The sequence below is a fragment of the Chiloscyllium punctatum genome, chromosome 44, assembly GCF_047496795.1.
Source record: "Chiloscyllium punctatum isolate Juve2018m chromosome 44, sChiPun1.3, whole genome shotgun sequence".
In the NCBI taxonomy this organism is placed as follows: domain Eukaryota; kingdom Metazoa; phylum Chordata; class Chondrichthyes; order Orectolobiformes; family Hemiscylliidae; genus Chiloscyllium; species Chiloscyllium punctatum.
This window is the reverse complement of record NC_092782.1, coordinates 25,078,649-25,102,507: the sequence shown is the minus strand read 5'-3', so window position 1 is coordinate 25,102,507 and position 23,859 is coordinate 25,078,649. Positions and strand designations below refer to the sequence as shown.

Below are 23,859 nucleotides of genomic sequence, written 5' to 3'. Positions count from 1 at the left end.
GGCTGAATGGCCTCTTTCTACACTGTAGGGCTTCTATGGAAATATAAAGAATTCCATGAATTCTATATATTCTGCATTTATCAAACAATGGAATAAGCATCATTTCAATTTTAAAATTAATTGTCAGAATCTGTCAGTCTCAGCTTAGATATGGTATAGTCAAATACAGTGGATCTTAATCCCAATAAAACTTCAGTCTTCAGCGCAGTATGATTTTTCCATTGCTAGCGCCTGACTCTTTCTGCACGTCACAACATTACTGTAAGTATCAACACAAACCCCACAATAATTTATCAGATTTAATATCTATGGAGAAAGGTCTTTACCCAAGTACATGACACAGATGGAATCTCACACAGAATTAAGTCAAGTGCAGTCTGCATTAGTCTCAAATTATTAGGGTTACATCTCTGTGCTATGGTTTGCAATGGAGCACCAGTCTCAAACAAGCAATTTCACATACAGAAATTAGATAACATTTAAAAAGGTACTTTTCAGCTAGGACTTGAGAATAGGAATAAGCACTAACCTTTGCACTTTTATCAGCAGAAGCAGAAGCAATTCTACTGCCATTGGGTGATGCATCACATGACAGAACTGCTGCTCCCATATGACAGCTATAGTTCTTCAGCAATTTACCGGAGTTGTAATCCCATACCTAAATGTTAAAAGTAATTTAGTGTTGCAGTAACTTCGAAAAAAAGTGTAAGATTTATAACAAGATTTTATCTTGCAATAAAAATTAGAAAGCATTCTGTACCAGATCTGCACTAACCAAACTGTCATTTAGAATTGCATAGGAATCATCATAAACATTCCCATCTAAGTTAGATATCCCAAACTAGATTTCTGTCGGACTCAGCACTGCTCAACAATGCTTAACAAACTGTTACAAGTCAATGTGACTCAACAATAATGTTTCACATATCCCAAATCAGCATCTCCATATAAATAGTTTATAATATTTATAAACAGTTTATAAACAGTTTTTGCAATTCTATACACAAACATTTTGCGATTTTGTTAACTTGTGAAAAGGTCACAAGCAACATATGATTAGTTACTTTATTTCAAGCATCTTTGTAAAGAAGGTTAGTTGATACAGGTCATAAATAAATCTTACTGAGAATCTGAAACTTCATATAACTTTTAAGGTTGGGGGTTGGAGGTTGTTCATTAGTTCAGTTGGCTGGATGTGTGCATTGTGACACACTGTCGCCAACAGTGTGGGTTCAATTTCTGCACTGGCACGAAGGACTCTCCTTATCAACTTCTCCCCTCTCAAAGCATGGTGACTCTCAGATTGAACCACCACCAATCTGAGAGAGCAGCCTCTGGTCTAGGAAAGCTATGACGACTTTACCTTTACTATTCAGTTCTTAGTGTCACTGTATCAAGCAAATATACCTCTATCTTTGGCCATAGTAGTGTATTCCAAAATAAAGTTAAATAAGAGCAAACCTTAAAAACTCAGTTTGTTCTATTTTTTCCAAAATAAAATCCACACTGTCCTGCATTTGCAGTATAAAAAATGAATAGCATATCAAGAGTCATCTTTCTTAAGAGAAGGACAAATCAGCAACATCTGAAGTGCACAAATGCTCAATTAAAGGCAGAACTTAGGAAGCTTCTGTCCATATTGCCCTGCTCTCCCACAAGCCATGCTACACTAGAATGTTGCTTGGAGATATTCAGTGCTCACATGCAAGGAAGAGAATGAAGTTACAGCAATTACATAATAGATATCCAATAAACTCAGCAGGAAAGTTAGAGGTTATCGAGTCAAATGCATGTGAATTTTAAAAAGTGGTTTAAATTTTCATTACTGTCAAACTCTTCAACTCAGAAAATGTACAAGTGTAGAGTCTTACTGCTTCAGATTTAAATTATCTTTAAATGCTTACATGTTACATTTTCATCTATCTTATTCTTCCCTCTTGATTTCACTTTCTGTCCCTGACTCAACATTGAATTAAATATTGTACGTTGTGCCTCCTACTTTGAACTCTGCATATCTCCGTGAGATTTCTTCAATCTGATGTATCAACAGTTTACAATGGTTCCAGATTCCCTGATGATAGTGTTGTGTCTTTGTGGCTTTCTATTTATAGCAAGGTGCAGTGGCAAAATCCATGGAAATTTTGTATGTGTAACAAATATCTAGAATAGTTATTCGCCAACGACCACAAAATCCAGGTCAATCTGTAGATGACATGTTCTTTAAACTTAGTGGGTGCCAATCAAATTTTCAATGGTTCTAATGTCGGACACAGGAACACAGGCATACGTGAATCTTCACATTTAACTCTGGCCTTCTTTGATCATATTCACTGCTTTTAAGTAGCTCAGTTCGCAAATGTAATTTCATGCCTACTCCAAAATATGGAAATCATAATGACCCAACTGAAGTTCTGAACAGCTCTGAATTTGTTAGACGTTTTAAATGTCAATTTACTGAAGTTAAGCAATGCATTTTTCAAATGAATACTTTAGCATACATGGAGTATTTATTTCACATAATATCAATAATTGTCTATAAAAGCCTCAAGATTTACTGACAACCTTCAATATTGGATGTTTTTTGAGCTATGTTTTATTAGGTGCTGAATAAATTTTGCTTACCGGCTACTTTATTTTAACAGTGCATAAACTTATTTAATCTCATATTTACAAAGTAGCTCGTAATTATGGTTTAATTACTTTAAAAATAATTATATTAATCAAAAAAGCTGAAGTTTTTAATAGCCTATTAGTGTTTCATACTGTGCAGGTTCTGAATAAAATCTTGTCTAGAACATTAGAGTGGTGTTGTCAGTTAGTTCTTCTCATTATTCTTTGTATGATGTAGGATAGAGTCCCTTGCCTCTATCATGAAACAAGCAGAGGCAATAATTAAAAATGAGAATACTTTTGTCAGTTAGTTCTTCTCATTATGTATGCTTTGTATGATCTAGTATAGAGTCCCTTGTCTATCATGAAACAAACAGAGGCAATAATTAACAATGAGAATATTTTTGGCATTAGTTCACCATCACCTTCTGAAGAGTAACCAGGGATGGATAGTAAATGTTGGCCCAGCTGGCAATGCCCACTCACCATGAACGAATTTTGAAAAATTAAAGAGGCAGACCCTTATATTAATACAAACACGAGAAATTCACAAACAGATTAAACTATAACTTTTGTACAAGTACTTTTATTTCTCTCTTCCTCTTGTTCCTCCAGCCTACACATTAAACAACCTTTACTCAGGTTTTGAATGCTACCACAAGATGGGCCAAAATGACCTGGGTAATTTAGTTTCCAGTTCATTAACCAATGCCTCAAATCATCTAGAAACACAGATATAAAGATATTGCTAATAAATGAAGCAATTTTAAGTAGTCATGACATTTTGCTAGAAATGACCTATTTTGCTTCTGTAAGTTACATTCAGTGTTTGCCAAATGTGGAATTCCCAATCTTAGTTGTGTTGTTTCAGGCTGACAACAAGTAGAGTTCAACCAAAGGAAAATATTGAAGAAATGCTTGATTTCTTTCATGTAGATTCTCACAGCACCATAATGAAGGACCACAGCAAACTGATCTATCTTTTTTCCTTAACCAGAGATACAGAAGGGGATCAGAAGAAATAATGCAGAAATAAATAAAAAGAAACCTCTAATGCCTTCAGAAACTGTTCAGCAATCAGTACCGGACTTTACCAACAGGACAAAATTGCTTCTAAATGCAATCAACTGCATGAAATGCACTACACAAAATTATCATGAATGAGTAATCGTCATGATTTTATACCAGTGTTTGGAGTATACAAAGTAGAATCCTAAATCTAAGTGTGGTTTAATAAAACAAAATTCAGGTTAATCCAAGATTCTCAATTGTGAAATACTGTCTGCAGGTACCATAAAACAAATAAGGACATAAAATATGGATAACAGTGCATATCACCTCCACAGAGTAAACTAAATGGATACTGTTATATACAGCCGAGGCAAGAGGTTAGGCAAGGAGTGTTTTTCTGAAGAATGAGGCCATGAGGAAAAGATATTATTCATTATGAATTATTGAGTGCTTTTAAATTTCTTAAACAGATGTAGGAAAAAAGCAGAGCAAAAAGAAGGGCAATGTTTCAAAAACAGTAAAACTGCTTCTTTTTTCAGTTTGAACAGCCAATCTATAGCAGTGATCCTATTGTGGTACACAAGACAGCAGGGTAGTTTTGATTAAGAGATCATATTACCAGAATGGACCTTCATTACCATGAAGGAATGTGAAAAAGAGTGACCCAAAATATTAATAGATGTTTATTAACTGGAATATGTTAATGGTTAGGATATCTACGGTATAAACACAGGAAGCAATTCAAGAATATTACTGGGGCGACAAGCAAAATCCATTTTACCAGATTAACAATGCAAATCATCGAGGTGTCAAAGCAATATTACTGGTAAAAAAAAGGCAGTGTACATAACATACAAAGACATTGGCATTTAAGAGAATCAAGTGAGTGATAAAAGCAAACTAAAACGTGAAAAAAATGGCAGAAAACTAAAAAAATAAGTTTTGAATATATATCCATAAACAAAACCTGTCAAAAAAAAAATCACTGGCCCACTAAAGATGATCAGGTTGGTGTCAAAGAAACAGAATAATTAAGTAATAACTTCAATGAGAAACTAGAAGTGGAAAATGGCTCCAGGAGGCATTTCTGAGAGGATCTGGATAACATGTAAGCTGAAAAGGATATGGTCACACATTGCTAGATGCTTTTAAACTGGGAGTAATGCTCCAAACAATATACATTCATTACTCAAAATAAATGGGAACTGAAATTAATAAGTTTGCTACATTTGAGAAAGGCTCTCAAGGACTAGCAGGTTGCCAACTTTATTCCTCATGAAAGAAATTATGAGACATACCTAAAAACTGTATCAATGAATGTTAAACATCTACAATAGGGCATTCCATATGCTCCAAAAGCATGGTCACATACAAAACATTTAGTGTTAAGATTTGTAAAATCCAGGCTGCTCGATTTGAAATGAAATAATGGTTCCCAATTCATGACCTCCCCAAATAACAACAGAACTCAGTTTTACAGCATTTCCTTAATTTCATCAAGAGAAACATTTACACTTCACAATTCTTTTACTTGAGCTGCATGGACGCTATAGAGGAACTTCCTCTAGCTTATCTCTCCATGCTTCAGGCTCACTGCCTTTATTCCTGATGAAGGGCTTTTGCCCAAAACGTCAATTTCGCTGCTCGTTGGATGCTGCCTGAACTGCTGTGCTCTTCCAGCACCACTAATCCACTATTTGCTATCGAGGAACTTAGAGTCATAAAGATGTACAGCACAAAAACAGACTCTTTGGGTCAACTCGTCCATGCTGGCTAGATATCCTAACCTAATCTAGTCCCATTTGCCAGCACTTGGCCCATAACCCTCTAAACCCTTCCTACTCAAAGTGGTTGATATTTTAATTCTCGACCATGTTTCAAATTCAAATGATTAGGGCAACCTACCCTTTGAAATCTGAAAGTTTTGATATGAGCTCAATATAAGAGGATTATAGTCTTTCCTCTCTTTCACTGCATTCTCTACTGGTGCTACATGAAATGGGCAGCAGTCAGTGCATTTGGGTCACCACACAACATTTAATATTCTAGTCCAATTGGCATATGCTTAAATACGCCTCAAGGATGCAAGTTATGGAAATGTGAAAAAAAATGACATTGGTGCAAACACTGATTGTCTTCTGAGCAGTACATGTTTATAACAAGTGCAAAGAACATTGATAAGGTGCATCTCGTAATGAAATATTCATACTTGGTGACAAACTAGAAAGAATAAAATTCCCCAGATGACTTTGTCAATTTTATACATAAACAAATCAAAATAAGTACCACAGATAGAAAACCAAATTACTTCTCCCTACACCCTTTACAGTTCTATGAAAAAAAACACAACAGATGTTGGCTTTATACATTTGAAGTCCAATCAAAATTACTTTTTTTTTTTACTAATCATTCCTTACCTTCACAGTCCCATCAAAGGACCAGGACAGAAGTTGTGGCTCTTTCAACAGCTTGAAGCTTTTCACTTGTTCAGTGTGCCCTGTGAGGACTTTGCACTCTTCTGTGCGCCAATTCCATACCTACATTTAAAACATAGATATTAGACATGAAACTTTTCAGCATAATTTCATTTCAAGGCTTCCAATGTTCTCCACTCAAGTGGGAAATAGACAGTCTTCATAGTTGATTACATTTGGACTTTTTCCCAAATTAATTTTTACATTCATGACCACTTTCAAATGGTTGTTGAGTAACTAAAGTTAGTCATCATTACTTTTGGGTGCATCCTGATAATCTTTTCCAACTGTATTCTCTCTGTTTCTCATCTAATGCTGTTCACGGTGTAGAGAATAAATCTTGCTAACTTTTCCCTCCACAGCCAATAATAACAAAATCTACTGTTAGGAAATTCTGTACCTGTGAATCCCATTTGAAACTGAGATCTCACTTCAGGGCACCAATGCACAAACACTGCTATACACAGATAATCCGTGATCTTAGCATCAACTTTAGTTGGTAGATTTCTTAGAGTTTGATGAGAACACAAAAAGATGTTACATTAATGTAATTTGCTTCTTCCTCCTCCATTTGTACCTCAGTAGATCCAGATTGATTTTACTCATGAGAAAAAACAAACTTTTGATATTTCTGACCACTTCTATTAAGTGTAGCAATGTAACTATCAGCATTTACTGAATTGGTAATGGTCATGATTTTGTAATGGTAATTACTGTGAAATCATCAGCACTCACTGTCATTACACTAAAACTGTAAGGAAGTTCCAGAGTTTACATAGATGCAGCCAAAAGTGGAAACGGTCAGTGATGCTACACTTCTCCTGGGTTGAGCTTTGAATTCACCCAGAATTCAACTAGAAATGTACTGAACTTGATTAGAAAGCTAATCATTGTAAAGCTCCTTGAAAAGATGTGTTCATAACAGCAAGTAAAATCAACAATTATTGTTAAAACTACCACAATGGGAGAGAGTAATTTTCTTTAAGGCATTTTGTTTTAAAATTAAGAAAGTCTACATTTGCTGTTTGACAGAATATTTCAATCTGATTCAAGTGGCTACTTTGTTTGATAACATTACTGTTGCTGGGAACATGGATTTATCCTTGGCTTGGCGTCAGACCCATACAGGTGTGGGGAGAGGAAACATTGGTGTCACAAAGATTGCTGGATGTTTGTGAACAGCTTTTTTCAAGGTCAGCAGCAAGGGTCGTTATTTTCATTGCTGACTAGGAACTTACACTGAATTATCCAAGATAAAGGTTCCTGTTTTAAATTATTATTTGCATTCAAAAACAATTAATCAAACAATAAAGAAAAAAATCTGAATGATTAAGACATATAGCACTAGTCTGCATAATTTATTCTTCAGTGCTTTGACATGTCTTCAAATTGTTCTTGGTTTTTTTTAGTCTCTCACTTGTGGGACATGGCTGTTGCAAGCTGCACCAGCATTTATTGCCTGTCCCTTGTTGCCCTTGAGAAGGAGGGGGTGGGCTGCTTTATTGAACCGCTGAAGTGCATCTGCTGTCGATGGGGAATTTGGGAATTTTGACCCAGTGACAATGAAAGCAGTCAGGATGGTGAGTGACCTGGATGGGAAATTGCTGGTAGTGGTGTGCCCATGTATCTACTGCCCTCGTCCTTCTAGATAAAAGTGGTTATAGATTTGGAAGGTGTTGCCTAAGGGTCTTTGGCAAATTTCCACAGTGCAACTTGCAGATAGTACACATGGTTGCTACTGAGCATTAGTGGTAGATAAGTGGACGCTTATGGAATCATGTCTGATATCAGATACAGTTTTGTTCAAAAGGATTAAAGCAATAATTTTTTAACAGTGAAACTGGAGTATTAACATAAATTTACAATCGAACATAATTGCTAATTTGGATGCATTAAAACAAAAATTAAATAGACTGCCTAAAGGGATATGGCACTTTACTCAAAAATCAGTATTCTTTTAACATTGCTGTGATGCAGATTTGGTATGTAGGCATATCAGTCAAATTTATATTCGCAATAAACTGCTGAGGGTGTCAATGGTCCATTTAATTTGTCCAAACATGGAGGCTGCCTACATTAGTCATAGTGTACACAAGCTAGGGGGAATTTCTGATGTTACATATCGATAAAGAAATGTGATTGCACAAAAGCAGATCGAAAGTCCAGTGCCAATTTATTCAGCTCTGTATTCACATTAACACCATTATAAAGGAAATGTAGGTCAAACGTGCCCTTCAGAATATTTTTAGCTGTAAACAACAGCTGGATTCTGGAATGAATCTGAACTAAACGAATCAGATATAAAATATAAAAATTAGAAAGTATGGTTGATTTTGTACAAAATCTTAGACTACTGCATTAAACCTTTTTATTACTGCATAGTTTTGGGAACCCCATTTGCTTGGTTGGGTCTATCATAGGAGTTTCACATTTAATGGCAACACCACTGCTGAAACTCTTATGGTCAACATCCTGGGGGTTACCACTTACAAGGAACTGATCTGGACTCACTATATAAATACAGTGGCGACAACAGCAGGTCAGAGGCTAGTAATTCTTGCAGTGAGTAGTTCATCTCTTGACTCCCCAAAGCCTGTTCACCATCTACAATGCACAAGTTGGGGCTTTGATGGAATATATCCCATTTGCCTGGTTGGGTGTAGCTCCAACAACACTCAGGAGATTTAATACGATCCAGGACAAAATGGCCCATCTGATTGGCATCACATACACAAACATCTACTTCCTCTGCCACTAAGAGTCAATGGCAGCAGTGAGTACAAATTATAAGATGCACTGCAGAAATTTTCCAAGGCTCCTTAAACATCACCTCCAAACCCAGTACCACTACCATCTCGCAGGACAAGAGCAGCAGATACAGGAGAACTACTACCTACAAGTGAGCCATTCATTATCCTGATATTGAAATCTAGCTCCATTTCTTTAGAGTTGCTGGGTCAAAATCCTGGACTCCCTCCCGAACAGCATTGTGGGTGGACCTATACCAAACAGATACAGGAAGGCAGCTCACCACCACCTTCACAAGGGAAACCAGGATGGGCAATAAATGCTGTATCTTTTGTGTTTGTTTGTTTTCTAGAGTTTGTTCATGTAGTCAGCCATTAATTTCAGCGTTATAATTTTTTTAGGAATACCAAAATATTTTAAAGTTCATTGAAGAATGTTTTTGAAGGTTTGAATTTCCTTCCATTAACTTATATATTTTCATTTTTGTGCTTTTGACAATTGTCCCAATTTTTTATGGAGACTGAGGTAATGAAAAACAAAAGAGCTTTCTACCACTCATTTAACAATGCTGGAAGACTGGCTCTGGCAAACTTAAGAGAAAGTGTCATTAGAGACCTTATAACTGAAAGCCAGTTCAGGAGTTCACAGGGGACCAAGGGATCAGACTCACCTATTAATGGGCATTATGACTTAGTAAAATGGGAGAAGCAAGCCCATTGTGCAAACTGGGAGTGACTTTAGATTGTGCTGACAAGACTGCAATTCTCAAGAAATTATGCAAAAAATTATATATGCCAAGCAGAGTTATTGACTGCATTAAGACATTAAGAGTTATCTTTTTCACAGATTGTTATTATTGATGTTAGTTTGTTGTGGCAGAATTCTGAAATTCTGTGTGATTCAAGTTGATCAAGGAGACCAAAATCTTTTTAAAAGTTTGTGTCTTGCTGGGGATCGTACCAAAACACCTGCTGACTAAAATCTGGAAAACATAATACTGATTTTCGGATAACAGTCATACCACTGAGGGGGCAAAAGAAAATCAGGAAGAAAATGTCAGTAGACAGATGAAGTAATGTTACTAGAGAACGATGGATGGAATTTCTCCTTACCATTTGTGGATATGCACTCCATAACAAAGGCCCCTCAAAATCTCAGTGCTTGCTCGCAAAATTGAACAAAACTCTAGAATATCTAACTTTCTATCTTATTGACTCTTTGACTGGATACATTCTTTGGTAACACTGATTCCTGACATCTAAATATTATACATCTATATTGCATCCCTGGACTTCACTGACTGCCAAATATTCCCCCAGCTAACTTTAAAAGCTAATTGTTTTTACTGTGCACCTTATACTTATACATCTAATGGTAATGTTCCTGGGAAGTGTTGCCAAACAAACAGACTTTGGAATACAGGCTCACAGTTCCTTGAAAGTGGAGTCACAGGTAGATTGGATAATGAAGGTGGTGTTTGGTATACTTGCCTTTATTGGTCAGTGCATTAAGTATAGGAGTTGGGAGGTCATATTAAAGCTGGACAGGACATTGGTTAGGCCACTTTTTGAATACTGTTTAATTCTAGTCTCCTTGCTATGGGAAGGCTGTTGTTAAACCTGAAAGTGTTCAAAAAAGACTCATCAGGATATTGCCAGGATTGGAGGGTTTGAATTATAGGGAGAGGCTTAATAGGCTGGGGTTATTGTCCCTGGAGTGTTGGAGGCTGAGGGGTGACCCCATAGAGGTTTATAAAATCATACGGCATGGATATGGTAAATAGTCAAGGTCTTTCAGGGTAGGGGGATCCAAAACTAGAGGGCACAGGTTTAAGTGAGAAGGAAAAGATTTAAATGGGACCTAAGTAGCAATGTTGTAATGCAGATGATGGTGCATGTATATATAGAATGAACTGCCAGAGATAATGGTGGAGGCTGTACAATAACAACATTTAAAAGCAGCTGGATGGATATATGAATAGGAAGCATTTGGATAAGGGCTAAATGCTGGAAAATGGGACTAGATTATTTTTGGATATCTGGTCAGCATGGGTCTGTTTCCCGTGCTGTACATCTCTATGACTCAGCATATATTACTATGATATTGGTAAAATAGGGACCGTCAATTTTCTGCTTCAATCATCTGAATTCAATACTTGGGACCTTTATTGACTAAAATGGCTTTCAAAACAAAAAGGGAAAAAGAATGACTTAAGATGGCCACAGGAATCAGCTGACCATAGATTCAGCCACCTTAGGATAACCATCAATATACCAGAACAAATATGAGCCAAAAATGACATCTTTATTAAAGGGTATTAAAACTCACATTGCAACACAAGAATGATAAGAATGACCTCAGCAACTTTGTGAACAGGAATCACTTAACTGCCTTCCCAGCCTTTCCCTCCATTCGTAACACCCATGATTTTCTTTCCCATCTGTGTCTATAAGGAGTAGTTTTTAAGAGGATTACAGCTTTAATTAACAGATTATAAAATAATGGTTTAACACTCTTTACATCACTCCTTACCTGTAGCACGAGTCTAATTACTTAACAAAATAACCATTTATTACAAGTACAGAAACCTAGTTGTGATTTCTGTCAACCTGGTTCTAAATGACAGGTAATTTGGGGAATATTTTGTACTTTAAAAAAAAAGTACAAACTTTTCTGACAACTCTATTTCCAGCACACTAACCCAGTGAGACACGCTGTATCGGAGATAATAGGTAGCCATCTACAACTTATCCAGCTTGGAAAAACAATAAAGCCAAATATAGGAATACACAAACAGTATATCAGGAACATGCTTTGGCAGAGCAGTAGAAAAAGAGTTTTGTAACAGCAGAATTGGAAGAGTCTCTCCTTGCTTTCTCTCAATGAGAGATCAAATTTAAGGAACATCCATTTACCAAGAATTTGAGACCATCTGCAATATTCACTAATGATGTCCAGGATACAAAGCATTAATTAAACAATTGTGGTCTCAGGTTAGTGGTCTCAGGTTAAAGTTCTCAAGGTAAAAGATCTCATGCAGTCTTATTTGAAAGACTAGACAGAAGAAAAGTAAACCAAGAATTCAAATGTTTGCTGGATATCTCAAATAATTCAAACACATCAAACAAGTCAAGAGATCAAAGTTACAGCCAGAAAGTAATCAATCATTTTATACACATTGGGGGAAAAAATTCAACACTAAATCAGATTAAAACAGTAATTTAACAGTTTTAAATTAAACTTGTAAATGAAAGAAACTGTGACCATACAAAAAGTAGTAACAGTTAGCAGCAACTTCTGAATACAATTTTTATTGGGAAAAACACTATGTAATATTCTTAATTTGCTGTTCTGAAACTTGAAGCATGGAATCAGAATAGAATTTTTAACTTGTCAACCAGTAATTATGTTGTAAATAGGGATTCAATTTTAGAAAGGAAATCACATATGTTTACAAGCATGCTTACACCAAGCCCACAATGTTAGATGGTGTTGCACTTAAAAGAATGAGCATTAGAGATAAAGTCACAACACACAGCTGTAAGTCCTTGATTAGCATAATTTAAGAGCAACTGTTGAATTCTTGAACAACTGATAAATTTTATCTTTTGAAGTGGAGGAGGATGGCACAATCTTCCTTCCTGGGATGAAGATATTGCCTACCTTTGCTTGTGGGAACTTTCCCCACCCCAAAAAATTGTCTTCTAGCATACACTTTTTGTGGACATAGGGGGGAATGTTAGTAACTTTGCAGTTGACACCAAAATTAGAGGTGTAGTGGACAGCGAAGGTTACCTTCGGATACAATGGGATCTTGATCAGATAGGCGAATGGGCTGAGGAGTGGCAGATGGAGTTTAATTTAGGTATATATGAGGTGCTGCATTTTGTAAAAGCAAATCACAGCAGGACTTATACACTTAATGGTAAAGTCCTGGGGAATGTTTCTGAATAAAGAGACCTTGCAGTGCAGGTTCATAGTTCCTTGAAGATAGAGTCACAGAGAGATAGGATAATGAAGGCGGCATTTGGTATGCTTTCCTTTATTGGTCAGAGCATTGAGTATAGGAGCTGGGAGGTTATGTTGCGGCTGTACTGGACTTTGGTTAGGCCACTTTTGAAATATTATGTGCTATTCTGGTCTCCTTCCTATCAGAAGGATGTTGTGAAATTTGGAAGGGTTCAGAAAAGATTTACAAGGATGTTGCCAGGGTTAGAGAATTTGAGTTACAGGGAGAGACTGAATAGGCTGGGGCTGTTTTCTCAGAGCTGACGGGTGACCTTATAGATGTTTATAAAATCATGAGGGGCATGGACAGGATAAATAGACAAAGTCTTTTCCCTGGGGTAGGGGATCGGGGAGTCCAGAACTAGAGGGCACAGGTTTAAATTAAGAGGGGAAAGGAATAAGAGGGACCTAAAGGGCAACTTTTTCATGCAAAGGGTGGTACGTGTATGGAATGAGCTGCCAGTGGAAATGGTAGAGGTGAGTACAATTACAGCATTTAAAAGGTATATGTTTGGGTATATGAATAGGAAGGGTTTAGACAGAAATGGGCCAAGTGCTGGCAAATGGGACTAGATTAACTTAGGATATTTGGTTGGGACGGATGAGTTGGGCCAAAGAGTCTGTTTCCATCTGTACATCTGTATGACTCTTAAAGAGAAATGCCCAAATGTGGGTTTTCAATGATCTGAATCTAGTTGACGTATAATGGTTCAAGGCTCTGGGCTGATATACAGTGTAAGAGAATTTGAATTGAATACTGAACATTCTATTGAGTTACAGCAAGCCTGTATATATTCAATGTTTCAAAACAGTGCTCGTACAGAGAAATAAATGCAACACCTCGCATTCCCTTTAGAAATATGTGACTTTCATCAAATCTTTGATTAGGTTTCTCTCTCGAAGGAAAGTTGGAAAATTCAAGATCTTTTTAGGGCTCCAACAGGCTGTCTATATTATTCATTATACTCTGATATGCCATAAAACAAAACACTACATGCCAACGTGCTTCCTGCCTATGGCCCTTTGTCCAACTTGCAACCACTGTGCTTTAGTAGAATAGGTAAGAATTACATGACCTACACAACTATATCAGTTTGATAAAATCATGCACTGATAATTTGTTCTTTCCCTGGATAATTACATGTAAATATTGCATCCTAGCTACAATCAATATTTTCTTCAATATATATATATGATGAATAATGTATCTTACAAAAGTGGAGAGGCAGCTGACCTTTTGCAGACATTTTACTGAAGATGCATCATTTTCTGAACTTAGGGAAGGGTGAATCCTTAACATACCAGGGTGGCATCATTAAGAACCCAAATATCTGTTTTTATGTTCACCAAGTTGATCAGTATTGGAGATCTTGAGTTCAGCACTATGAAAGAAATGCCCCATTTTCTGAATTGCAAGAATCTAAAATAGAAATGTTTACGCACTCAAATGGTTTCAATGATCGAATATATGGATATTTTATGGAGCTGGCATCAACAATTCTGTCTTATTAAATATTTATATGCTGCAAAAATTGAAAGTTGATGTGTGATTTTCCAATATTTCTGGCCATGGAACTTCTAACATACAGTTAGAAACCTGCTCTTAACAAAGAGCTAAATCAAGTCCTTATGTGGGACCATTTTCTACTGTTCAAGAAGACAATGAATTATATTTTATGGATGGGCCATGAACTCAATTTTGTATTGATTTTTTTTACATGTGAAAAGCAATCTTTCCATTTGGCTGCTGTCTTTCTTATCACATATCCTTCCAGTCAGAACACAATTGAAGCTTCAAATTTCTGCACACTGACAAGCAACATGGTATTCAGATGCTCAATTTGTCAACTCATCACACAGTTAAGGGAAGTTGATGTGACTACCATATAACCAAAATTTAAGTGCATAACCTGGCATTCAGGAGGCAAACTTTCCGTTGTTTACATTTGACCACTGGATCAACCTGATTGTGAAATATATTTTTCCACATCTTTGCATTAAGTGCACTGTAACCTCTCCAATTAGAATGCTTGGGACAAATTAATTTCTGGATTTTGAACAAAGTTAAAATGTTTAATCACAATTGTGTAAACTGAAAATACTGCAGATATAAAGAGTTATCCGAAGCATAAAACAGATAACTTAATATAAACAGAGTTTTCAAATAAACTTTCACTGATGCAAATCTCATACTTTCCAAGTTTCTGCTTCAAACGTACAGAACCAAAATAATGTAATCATTTGCTTGGATCTACTCAAAAAACACTGAACAATCAGTGCTTTTGGACAATAGATTTCTGGACTGGAAAAGTACAGTATTATAATAGTAAGAAGTGTAGAGGTACAGAAGGGTACCACATGCAACACAGGTAGATAATGCATTAAGAAATCATCCTTTATTAGCTAAGGTAGAGAATATAACAGCATGAACATTAAGATAGAATTGCATAAAATACCCATTATGGAGCAGCTGGAATATGAGACAGAACACAGAGAAGACATAAGAGGAAGTTGGCAGAATTGGAGAACTTTAGCCAGGAGGCATGACTTGTTAGGTCAGGGTTGTTTCCTGTGGAACCAAGGAAGATTAGGTGGGGTTTAACTGATGTGTATAAAATTCTGAGGGATCTAGGTAGATTGGACCAAAAGGACCTTTACCTTTAGTGGAGATGTCAATAATAACAGAATATAGACTTTAAGTGGAAAAGTCTTTGAGTTGAGGGGAAATGTCTCTACTCAGAGGGTAGTGAGACCAGGAACACTGCTTGAAACATCAGTGCAGGCAGAAATTCTCATCTCATTTTTTAAAAATTCTTGGATATGTAATTGAAATGGCATAACCTACAGGGTTATGGACCAAAAGCTAGAAAGTGGGATTACGTTGGATTGCTATTTTTGGGCTGGTACAGGTGCAATAATTCAAATGATCGCCTCTCGCTCTGTTAATTTTCTACGTTCCTAAAAACAAATGCATTACTTCTCAGTCAAGTGCTTGATCCATATTAATTTTTCTATAAATATAACACTTGCTCTATTTGGACATCACCATGGTGATATACAATACCATATCTGAATCTCCCCACTTCTAATTCTCAATGGAACTTAAAATTCAACGTTATCATCTGTCTAACTTAGAGTCTCTAAAGCACTCAGGAAAATAATGTCAATTCTTCCTGTGGGAAAGACACAGAAGATCTACTGATATTATCTATACAGTACTTTAAAATACGGAACCAAAGTTTATATCATCCTTAACTTTCCACATAACGCAGGGAATCTATACAGACATTTGTCTGATACGTGTTTAGTTCTTGTTCTCCAAAGATTTCTGACAGCAGGCCTCCAGAGGGTTTTGTCAATTGACAACTGTAAAGAGCTCCTCACAATCAACTGGGATGACTTTTGCATGCATTGTGTTAATTAAAACCAAAATTCTTGTTCAATATTTTCCCAAAGCACAGATGAGGAAGATTATTTAGCTTGTCTAACTCATCTTATGAATTCCCCACCACAGCGTTGAATAGTCTGCTGAAAAAGTTCCAAGTTTTTAACTCTGTTACAGTTCCCAAAAATCTATTCTGAGTATGTGTGAAGAAGAGCATGCTGACAACAGATCTCAGCTTACCTTTCAAAAATGTTGAGCATAACAACATTAAGGTTTCCACAGTAAAAGTAAGGTGGTTATAACATAAGGGTAAACATAATTTTGTTTTTTACTTAAAGTGATTCCAAAAGGTTCAAATGAGACAGAAGTGTCAAAATAGGATTATGTTTACAGAATAATTTATATTTAAATTTTTTAGAATAAAGCATTTCTTACCCTTATTGTGGAGTCATCAGAACAGGAAATCAGCATCATACCTTCAGATGTAAACTGACATTGTTGGACACATGCCATGTGACCGGTTAATGTTTTGTGAAGTTTACCACTAGGAAGTTCCAGAACCTTAGAAGAAAAAAATAACCAATTATCACAACAGAAGAAAGAGACACGAGAAGAGAGGAATGGAATAAAAGTGCTTAAAAGTAGTGGTTAACAATGAAGTTTTGCAGCAGTGTTAGTTAAATGATGCATGGTAAAAACTATGTTTATACAAATCAAAAATTAATTCATAAGTAAACTTTGCTTATTACAATTAAGAAAGGCTAAGCGTTGCTGAGAGCCTGATTGCTTTCTATTTTAATTTTCCAATTGTCTGCTCTGACTGTATTTAAGGAGCTTTGATAAAAACAAAGTTTAAAAAATATGAAAAAAGGTACTCATTTTTCATAGTTACTAGCTTTTACGTTGGAGATTGCAATTTACATTTCAATCCACAGTTTTCAGTTGATACCATTTTGAAATATTACAGCTAGTGTAACTATAGTATGAACAATTTTACTAATCATTCTCTTGCTAATGTCAACAATACCTTGCCATTTCCTGTAGCCACAATATCACTCAGATTGATATGACTAATTCCAGGCAAAGTCCCCATTCCTGAACTGAAAACAAAAAAAATGCTGCAAATCACAATGGGCCAGCCGGTATCCATACAGAGAGAGACAGATTGAGTCTAGATGACTCTTCATCAGAGCAGACTTCATCAGCCTTATGAAGAGTCATCTAGACTTGAAATGTTAGCATTCTCTACATGGATGCTGCCTGACCCACTGTGCTTTCCAGCATTATTTGTTTTCAGTTCAGATTCCAGTATCTGCAGTAACTTGCTCCTCAACTCCCCTTTCCTTTGGTTTCCACATCTTTTCTGGTTACAATTCCTGTCACAAACTTCAGTTAATCTACTCCTTGGCTGGTTGGATGATCTGCTAAAATTCTTGCATTCTACGCAGCAGCATGTGAACACAGTTCTATGAACTCAATGTCCAAAACAAAAAGTCAAAATTCAAAACCCTTGTCTCCTACCATTTGGGGAATCTTTATTCATTTTATTACAACCCAAATCCTCAATTTCTCTTGTTCTAAATTGCTATGTATTGCCCAAATCCCTTCAAACTTCATTTGTGAGTTATTTCTTAAACAGATAAAACTTATACATGTTACTATTATAAACTCAGAACAGTTTCAAAACATACTATTTAAAAAGTCATTATGTTATCAGAGATAAATTATTTGCCAATGAAAACTAGTTTGTGAGAATAATTCCTTTCCAGACATTGAATCATCCCTGTCCAGCAATAAAATCCTCACAATGCTCAACCAGTCTGTGGCACCAGCATGTTTCTCATTTCATCAGGCTCGTTTCAAACATTGAGTCCATAATCCTGCTATTTTTTAATTAAAGTCATCATTATTTAGAATCATCAAAGCCCTCATTACTCCATGGCAGATGCTGGGATATGATTTCAAAGGAAATATGGAATTAAAAATCCAGTGATGACCATGAAACCATTGATGATTGATGTTCACTAACATCCTTCAGGGAAGGAAAACTGCCATCGTTATCTAGTCTGACCTACATGTGACTCCAGACCCATAGCAATGTTACTGATTCTTAAATGACCTCAGTAATGTACACACAATGTCTCAGCCAACACCATCTTCAACCCTGGATATGTACTGTCCCAAGGGCAGTACAGACCCATCAGTGGCACAGTTTTATACAGTCAGGAGGGAGCTGGCCTGGGAGACCTCAACATCGACTCTATTCCCCAAGAAGTCTCATGATTATCAAGTCAAGCATGGCAAGGAAAGCTGCTGTTGATTACACCCCCACCCAGCCTTCTACTCAGGTGATGACTCCTTACCCCTCATGTTGAGGATGGCTGAGGCACAGAATGTACTCTGGGGCGATTTCACTGTCCATCACCAAGAAGTTCTCAGTAGCACCACTACTGATTGAGCTGGTCAAGTCTTAATGGACATTGCTGCTAGACTGGGTTTGGGGCAGGTGAGGGAACAACAAGGGGGAAAAACATACTTGACTTCATCTTCACCAATCTGTCTGTTGCACATCTATATCCATGACAGTATCGGTATGACCGATCACTGGACAGTCCTTTCGGAAATACTTTCCATGCGTGTGTGGTACTAACACAGTGTTAAATGGAACAACTTCAAACAGATCTAGACTGAGCTTCCACAAAGTACAATAGGCCATCAGTAGCAGCAGAACTGCACTCTCTACACAAGCTATAACCTCATGACCCAGTATATTCCCCACTCTACCATTACCATCAAGCCAGGGGAACAATCTTGATTTAATGAAGAGTGCAGGAGGGCTTGCCAGAATCAGAAACATGTGCAAAAAATGAGAAGTCAATCTGGTGAAGCTACAAAATCAAACTACAACATAAGCATCAATAGATCATTAGAGGTACATCACATGGATCAGATCTAAGCTCTGCGGTCCTGCCACATCCAGTTACAATTGGTGGTGGACAGTTCAACAACTCACTGGAGGAGGCAGCTCCACAAATATAACTATCCTCAATGATGGGGGAGCCCAGCACATCAACGCAAAAGATAAGGTTGAAGCATTTGCAACAATCTTCAGTCAGAAGTGTCTAGTGGATGATCCATCTCTGCCTCCTCCATAGGACCCCAGTATCATAGATGCCAGTTTTCAGCCAATTTGGTCAACTCTAAATGATATCAAGAAACAGTTTGAGGCACTTGATACAGCAAAAACTACAGGCCCTGACAGCATTGCAACAGTACCAAAGAATTGTTCTCCAGAACTTTCTGCGCCCGTAGCCAAGCTGTTCCAGTACAGCTAGAACAATGGTATCTACAGGTACACAATCCTATATCCGAAACCCTTGAGACTAACTAGTTAACGGAATTTGGATTTTATTGGATTTTGGAACAAGCGATAGTTTAACAGTGAAATTTTTTAAAAAACCTTAGTGAACAGCAGACGCACGCGTGAGTACTACAAGCCCTGAGACAGAATTGATGCCTGCCAGTGCAGGGCCATGCCCCCAAGTCACATCTGAGTGACCTGGGTCGAGTGGGTGCGGAGTTGGGTTAACGATTTGCTTGCCAAACTACCTAGTTATGGAAAAAAAAAACTTTGGATTTGGAGCTTTTCAGATAAAGGATCGTGTACCTGTACTCAACAATGTGAATAAATTGCCCAGCTACGTCCAGTACAGTAAGCAGGAGAAATCCAACCCAATCTATTACTGCCCTAATCGTTCCTTACAATTTAACTCGTGAAACCCCAGTATTATTCTGATACAGCAACTCTGCACTCTGCTCAAGCTAATATTGTCTTCTTAATTTATAGAACTCAGAATACACTACTACAGATGTGCTATAACCAGGGCTTTGTATAGTTGGAGTATGACTTCTAATCTAATTTCTTCTACTTAAAGGTTGATGCCTGTTCCTTTAATCCTCTATAGGTTACACCAGATGACTTCCTACATTACAACTTTATGCAAATTGAACTTGCTGCTGTTAAAGATGTACACATATCAAAGTAATAAAAGAATGAGAAACTGATTGTAACCCTGCTTACAGCTAAAAACAAAATGCTGTTAGAGCACTGAAATGAATCATGTACAGAAAATGTTAACCAGTAACATTTCTTTTACCATTGCATGCAGTCAAAGTTCAAAGACTAGTCAAATCTGACAAGGTATCTTTACATTAGTCTGACAGAATTATCTGAAAAGATGCAGAAAAAAAATACATTGATCATTGAAGATGAGACCAAACATGACATGCAATGTCTATCTTTAAATTTATCTTTATACAATACAAAGTAGTCATTATCTGACTTCATAATTTGCAAAGTTACATTAATTATTTTCAGGCAGTTTGGCAGAAAGTAAAATAAAATCCTTGTGAAGAAGGATATAGTTACAAAGCAACAAAGATACCTTAGAAAATGAGGCATTCTAGGACTGTCTTTAATTTGAAGGAAAATTGGATCTCATCAAATCACATTAAGCAATAAAGTGCACTTTATGTTTTTCCGTTTGCAAGATGTTGGTGTTAGCACAAACATCCATTGTAAACAAATGAATAACAAAATAAATTGATTTCCTTGCCAATAAATTCATTAAACACTAATGCCAGTTACAATACAAAAAGCTTTGCTGATGTTATGGCTAGTTTTTGAATTCTGAAAGCTCAAAATTTGCATTGTTAATATAAGATTTATTTTCCATGCATCTAATTACTAGAAACCATACCTCAATACTACTAACTACCTAAATACTCATATCAGTTTTCATTATTCTATTTACCACTAATGTTTTTGGAGTAAATCTTTTACAGATGATCACCTGTTCTGGTAACTGAAGCCAAGAACAAATGACAGATGCTTTCATATACTCATGTTGAATCTTAGTGTGTTATATAAGAACTAAACAAAATCAACATTTGCCCAAAAACACATCTACAAATTCAACAAGAACTTCCTTCAAAGGGAAGCATCTGGCACTCATTTGTAGTTTTCAGCACTCCAAAGCAAAACAATGCATGCTGTAGAACAGTCTTCATTACTGCATGTTTCCAACTTCAATTACCTGAAAACACCCAAATTTTATACAAACATTTCAGAAACATATAGGTGGGAATTTGTATGTCAAATTTACCAGTTTGTTATTCATTATTTGTTAAAAAATACCCATCCTTATTCACATTAGGAGTAAGCCCAGTAAACAGTATAAATTCTACACAGTAGCTTCATTTAGATGCAAGAATTTAAAATAATATGTATTTATCCCAAATCATTGAGGTGTCATTCTCAGCAACACTCAAACTCGGTATGGATGGGGTAGCTTTAGACTAGGTGTAATATATGCTTAAATTAGTCTTGCACCTTTAGTGTGCCATTTTCTAGCCCTACTGCTACCAACAGGCTCTGCTGGAAGCGCTGTCTCTTCCACCCAATGCTCTGCAGGATGAACTTGGCCGACTTCATGCCTCCCTACAATTACAATGTATAAAAAAAAAGTAAAACCGTTAACATAAAATTCAATATTAAGCATTAAATGTGTATACAAACATACACACACAGCTTAGCTATTGGAAATTGTTGCATTCAGATTTTTACTCAATATCAGTGCTATTTTGATCAGACTAGTTTTATACTAGATATTAATTTTGAAAAGCAAAAACAAGCTTTTTTATGTGGTAGTAATTTATTTTGCCATGTTTCTGATGCCTTTCTACTAGCTGAGATGTTTCTGCTCTTTGCAGCAAGTTGTACATCCTGAAAACACTCCAATCTATGCACACTCACTCACCATTTTCCCATCAATATAAAAATTTAATAATGAAAATTTCATTAAATCAACAATATTTTTCATATACTTATTAAATTTATTAATGAAGAGTTTTAAAATGATTTTTGCTCAACAACTCAACAGTTCAGCACTGTTCAGGATAATATATCATTCATTTGAAACAAATGATGGAAACAAAATAATACAATACTGGAAACATGGTACTTTTTAAAATAGTAGCTTCATTTTCAACAAGCTCTATAAATGTAGCATTATAACTTCATATAGACTTTGAAGCCATGAATACACTTCAGACGTGGGCAGCACGGTGGCACAGTAATTAGCACTGCTGCCTCACAGCGCCAGAGACCCGGGTTCATTTCCCGCCTCAGGCGACTGACTGTGTGGAGTTTGCACGTTCTCCCAGTGTCTGCGTGGGTTTCCTCCAGGTGCTCCGGCTTCCTCCCACAGTCCAAAGATGTGCAGTTCAGGTGAATTGGCCATGCTAAATTGCCTGTAGTGTTAGGTAAGGGGTAAATGTAGGGTGGGTTGCGCTTCGGCGGGGCGGTGTGGACTTATTGGGCCGAAGGGCCTGTTTCCACACTGTAAGTAATCTAATCTAATCTAATCAGACAAATACGCTGACACTCTTCAACAGATAATGGAGAATTCATGGTGTTGGGGTTTCTCAACAGAGAGAACTGCAACTTTAATGAAGGAAAACGCTCAAAATGCAAGTTACAATGAGTTCACAAATAGATTAAAAAAAAGGTGGATTTTGATTGGATTTATTATTTGGTTTGATTTATTATTGTCACAAGTATCTAGGTACAGTGATTTGCTTGCAGTACAGGTAGATCATACCATACAAAGTGCATTAAGTGTAATAGAACACAGTGTTACAGATGCAGAGAAGGTGCACAAGGAGTGAGATCAACATTAAATGGGAAGTTAGAGGGGATCCATTCAGATCATGACTTTCATTAGATTTAGTCTATAACACATATACATTCTTTTTACTTTGTGGAATTATTGTGGTAAACCTAGCAGTAACAAATGTGGGAGAGAAACAACATGTGACTGGGGGAGCATTGAGCAGGGTAAGTAAGCATTGGTAGCGAGAAAGTCATTGGGAGAGAAGGTCAGGGTCTGGAAGACAAGGCCAGAGCAGGTGGCTGAAAACAGGGACTAGTCGGGAATTTGTTGATGTTTCGGAGAAGCTAGGGAGTGTGAACACCCTTTTTATCAAAGCAGCAGCCTGTTGGTCAGGTCCCGGATGCACGTGCGGGGGGTGGGGATGGGTAGTGCAGGAGTGCAGTAAAGGGCTGAGGGGAGGGCACCTGTGAAGAGATCACAATTTCAAACTTGTTATAAAGGATCACTCAGCAATTAAGGAGCTAGGAAGGCTTGAAATCATTCAAGCAATCTCTAGTTTAAAGTTGTATACATTCAGGATATATGAGAGGAAAAATGGAGTTGATGCCATTGTAATTATTAAAGTTTTAATTATTAAACTGAAATCTGAGATTAAGGTCTGAAAATGCAGCTAAAAAGGGTCATAACTGCCTGGTTAAAATATTCTAGCTCTATATATATGTGAGAGAAAAAAATGAGCTGAAGGTGTGTTTGGTGTGATGGCTGTTTGTGTGCTGAACTGTCTATCAGTTATTTCAGAAAAAACATTTTGTTCCTAACTTATGCACGTTGCCTTGTGCCAATTTAAATATTGTGGTGTTGAGGAAATTAATGCTTTCCTGTGTCTTCTGGATTTAGATTTAATAGAGGGTTGATAACTATTGAAAGTATTGATGAGTGTCTCTAATTC

General features: G+C 36.7%; 1 protein-coding gene across 5 annotated transcripts in view; it reads right to left on the bottom strand.

The window, feature by feature from the left end:
- Positions 1–23,859, bottom strand: part of apaf1 (apoptotic peptidase activating factor 1) — a 182,035-nt gene that overhangs the window by 57,491 nt on the left and 100,685 nt on the right. For 2 of the 5 annotated variants that reach the window (XM_072562470.1, XM_072562469.1), the window contains exons 22-25: positions 21,629–21,736; positions 16,672–16,797; positions 6,039–6,158; positions 530–658 (exon numbers count right to left, since the gene is read on the bottom strand). In XM_072562470.1, coding sequence (XP_072418571.1) covers positions 530–658; positions 6,039–6,158; positions 16,672–16,797; positions 21,629–21,736 — 483 coding nt within the window. Of the gene's footprint in view, positions 1–529; positions 659–6,038; positions 6,159–16,671; positions 16,798–21,628; positions 21,737–23,859 lie in introns of those variants that run through there. The other 3 variants (XM_072562472.1, XM_072562471.1, XR_011955290.1) reach the window with 2 other exon arrangements.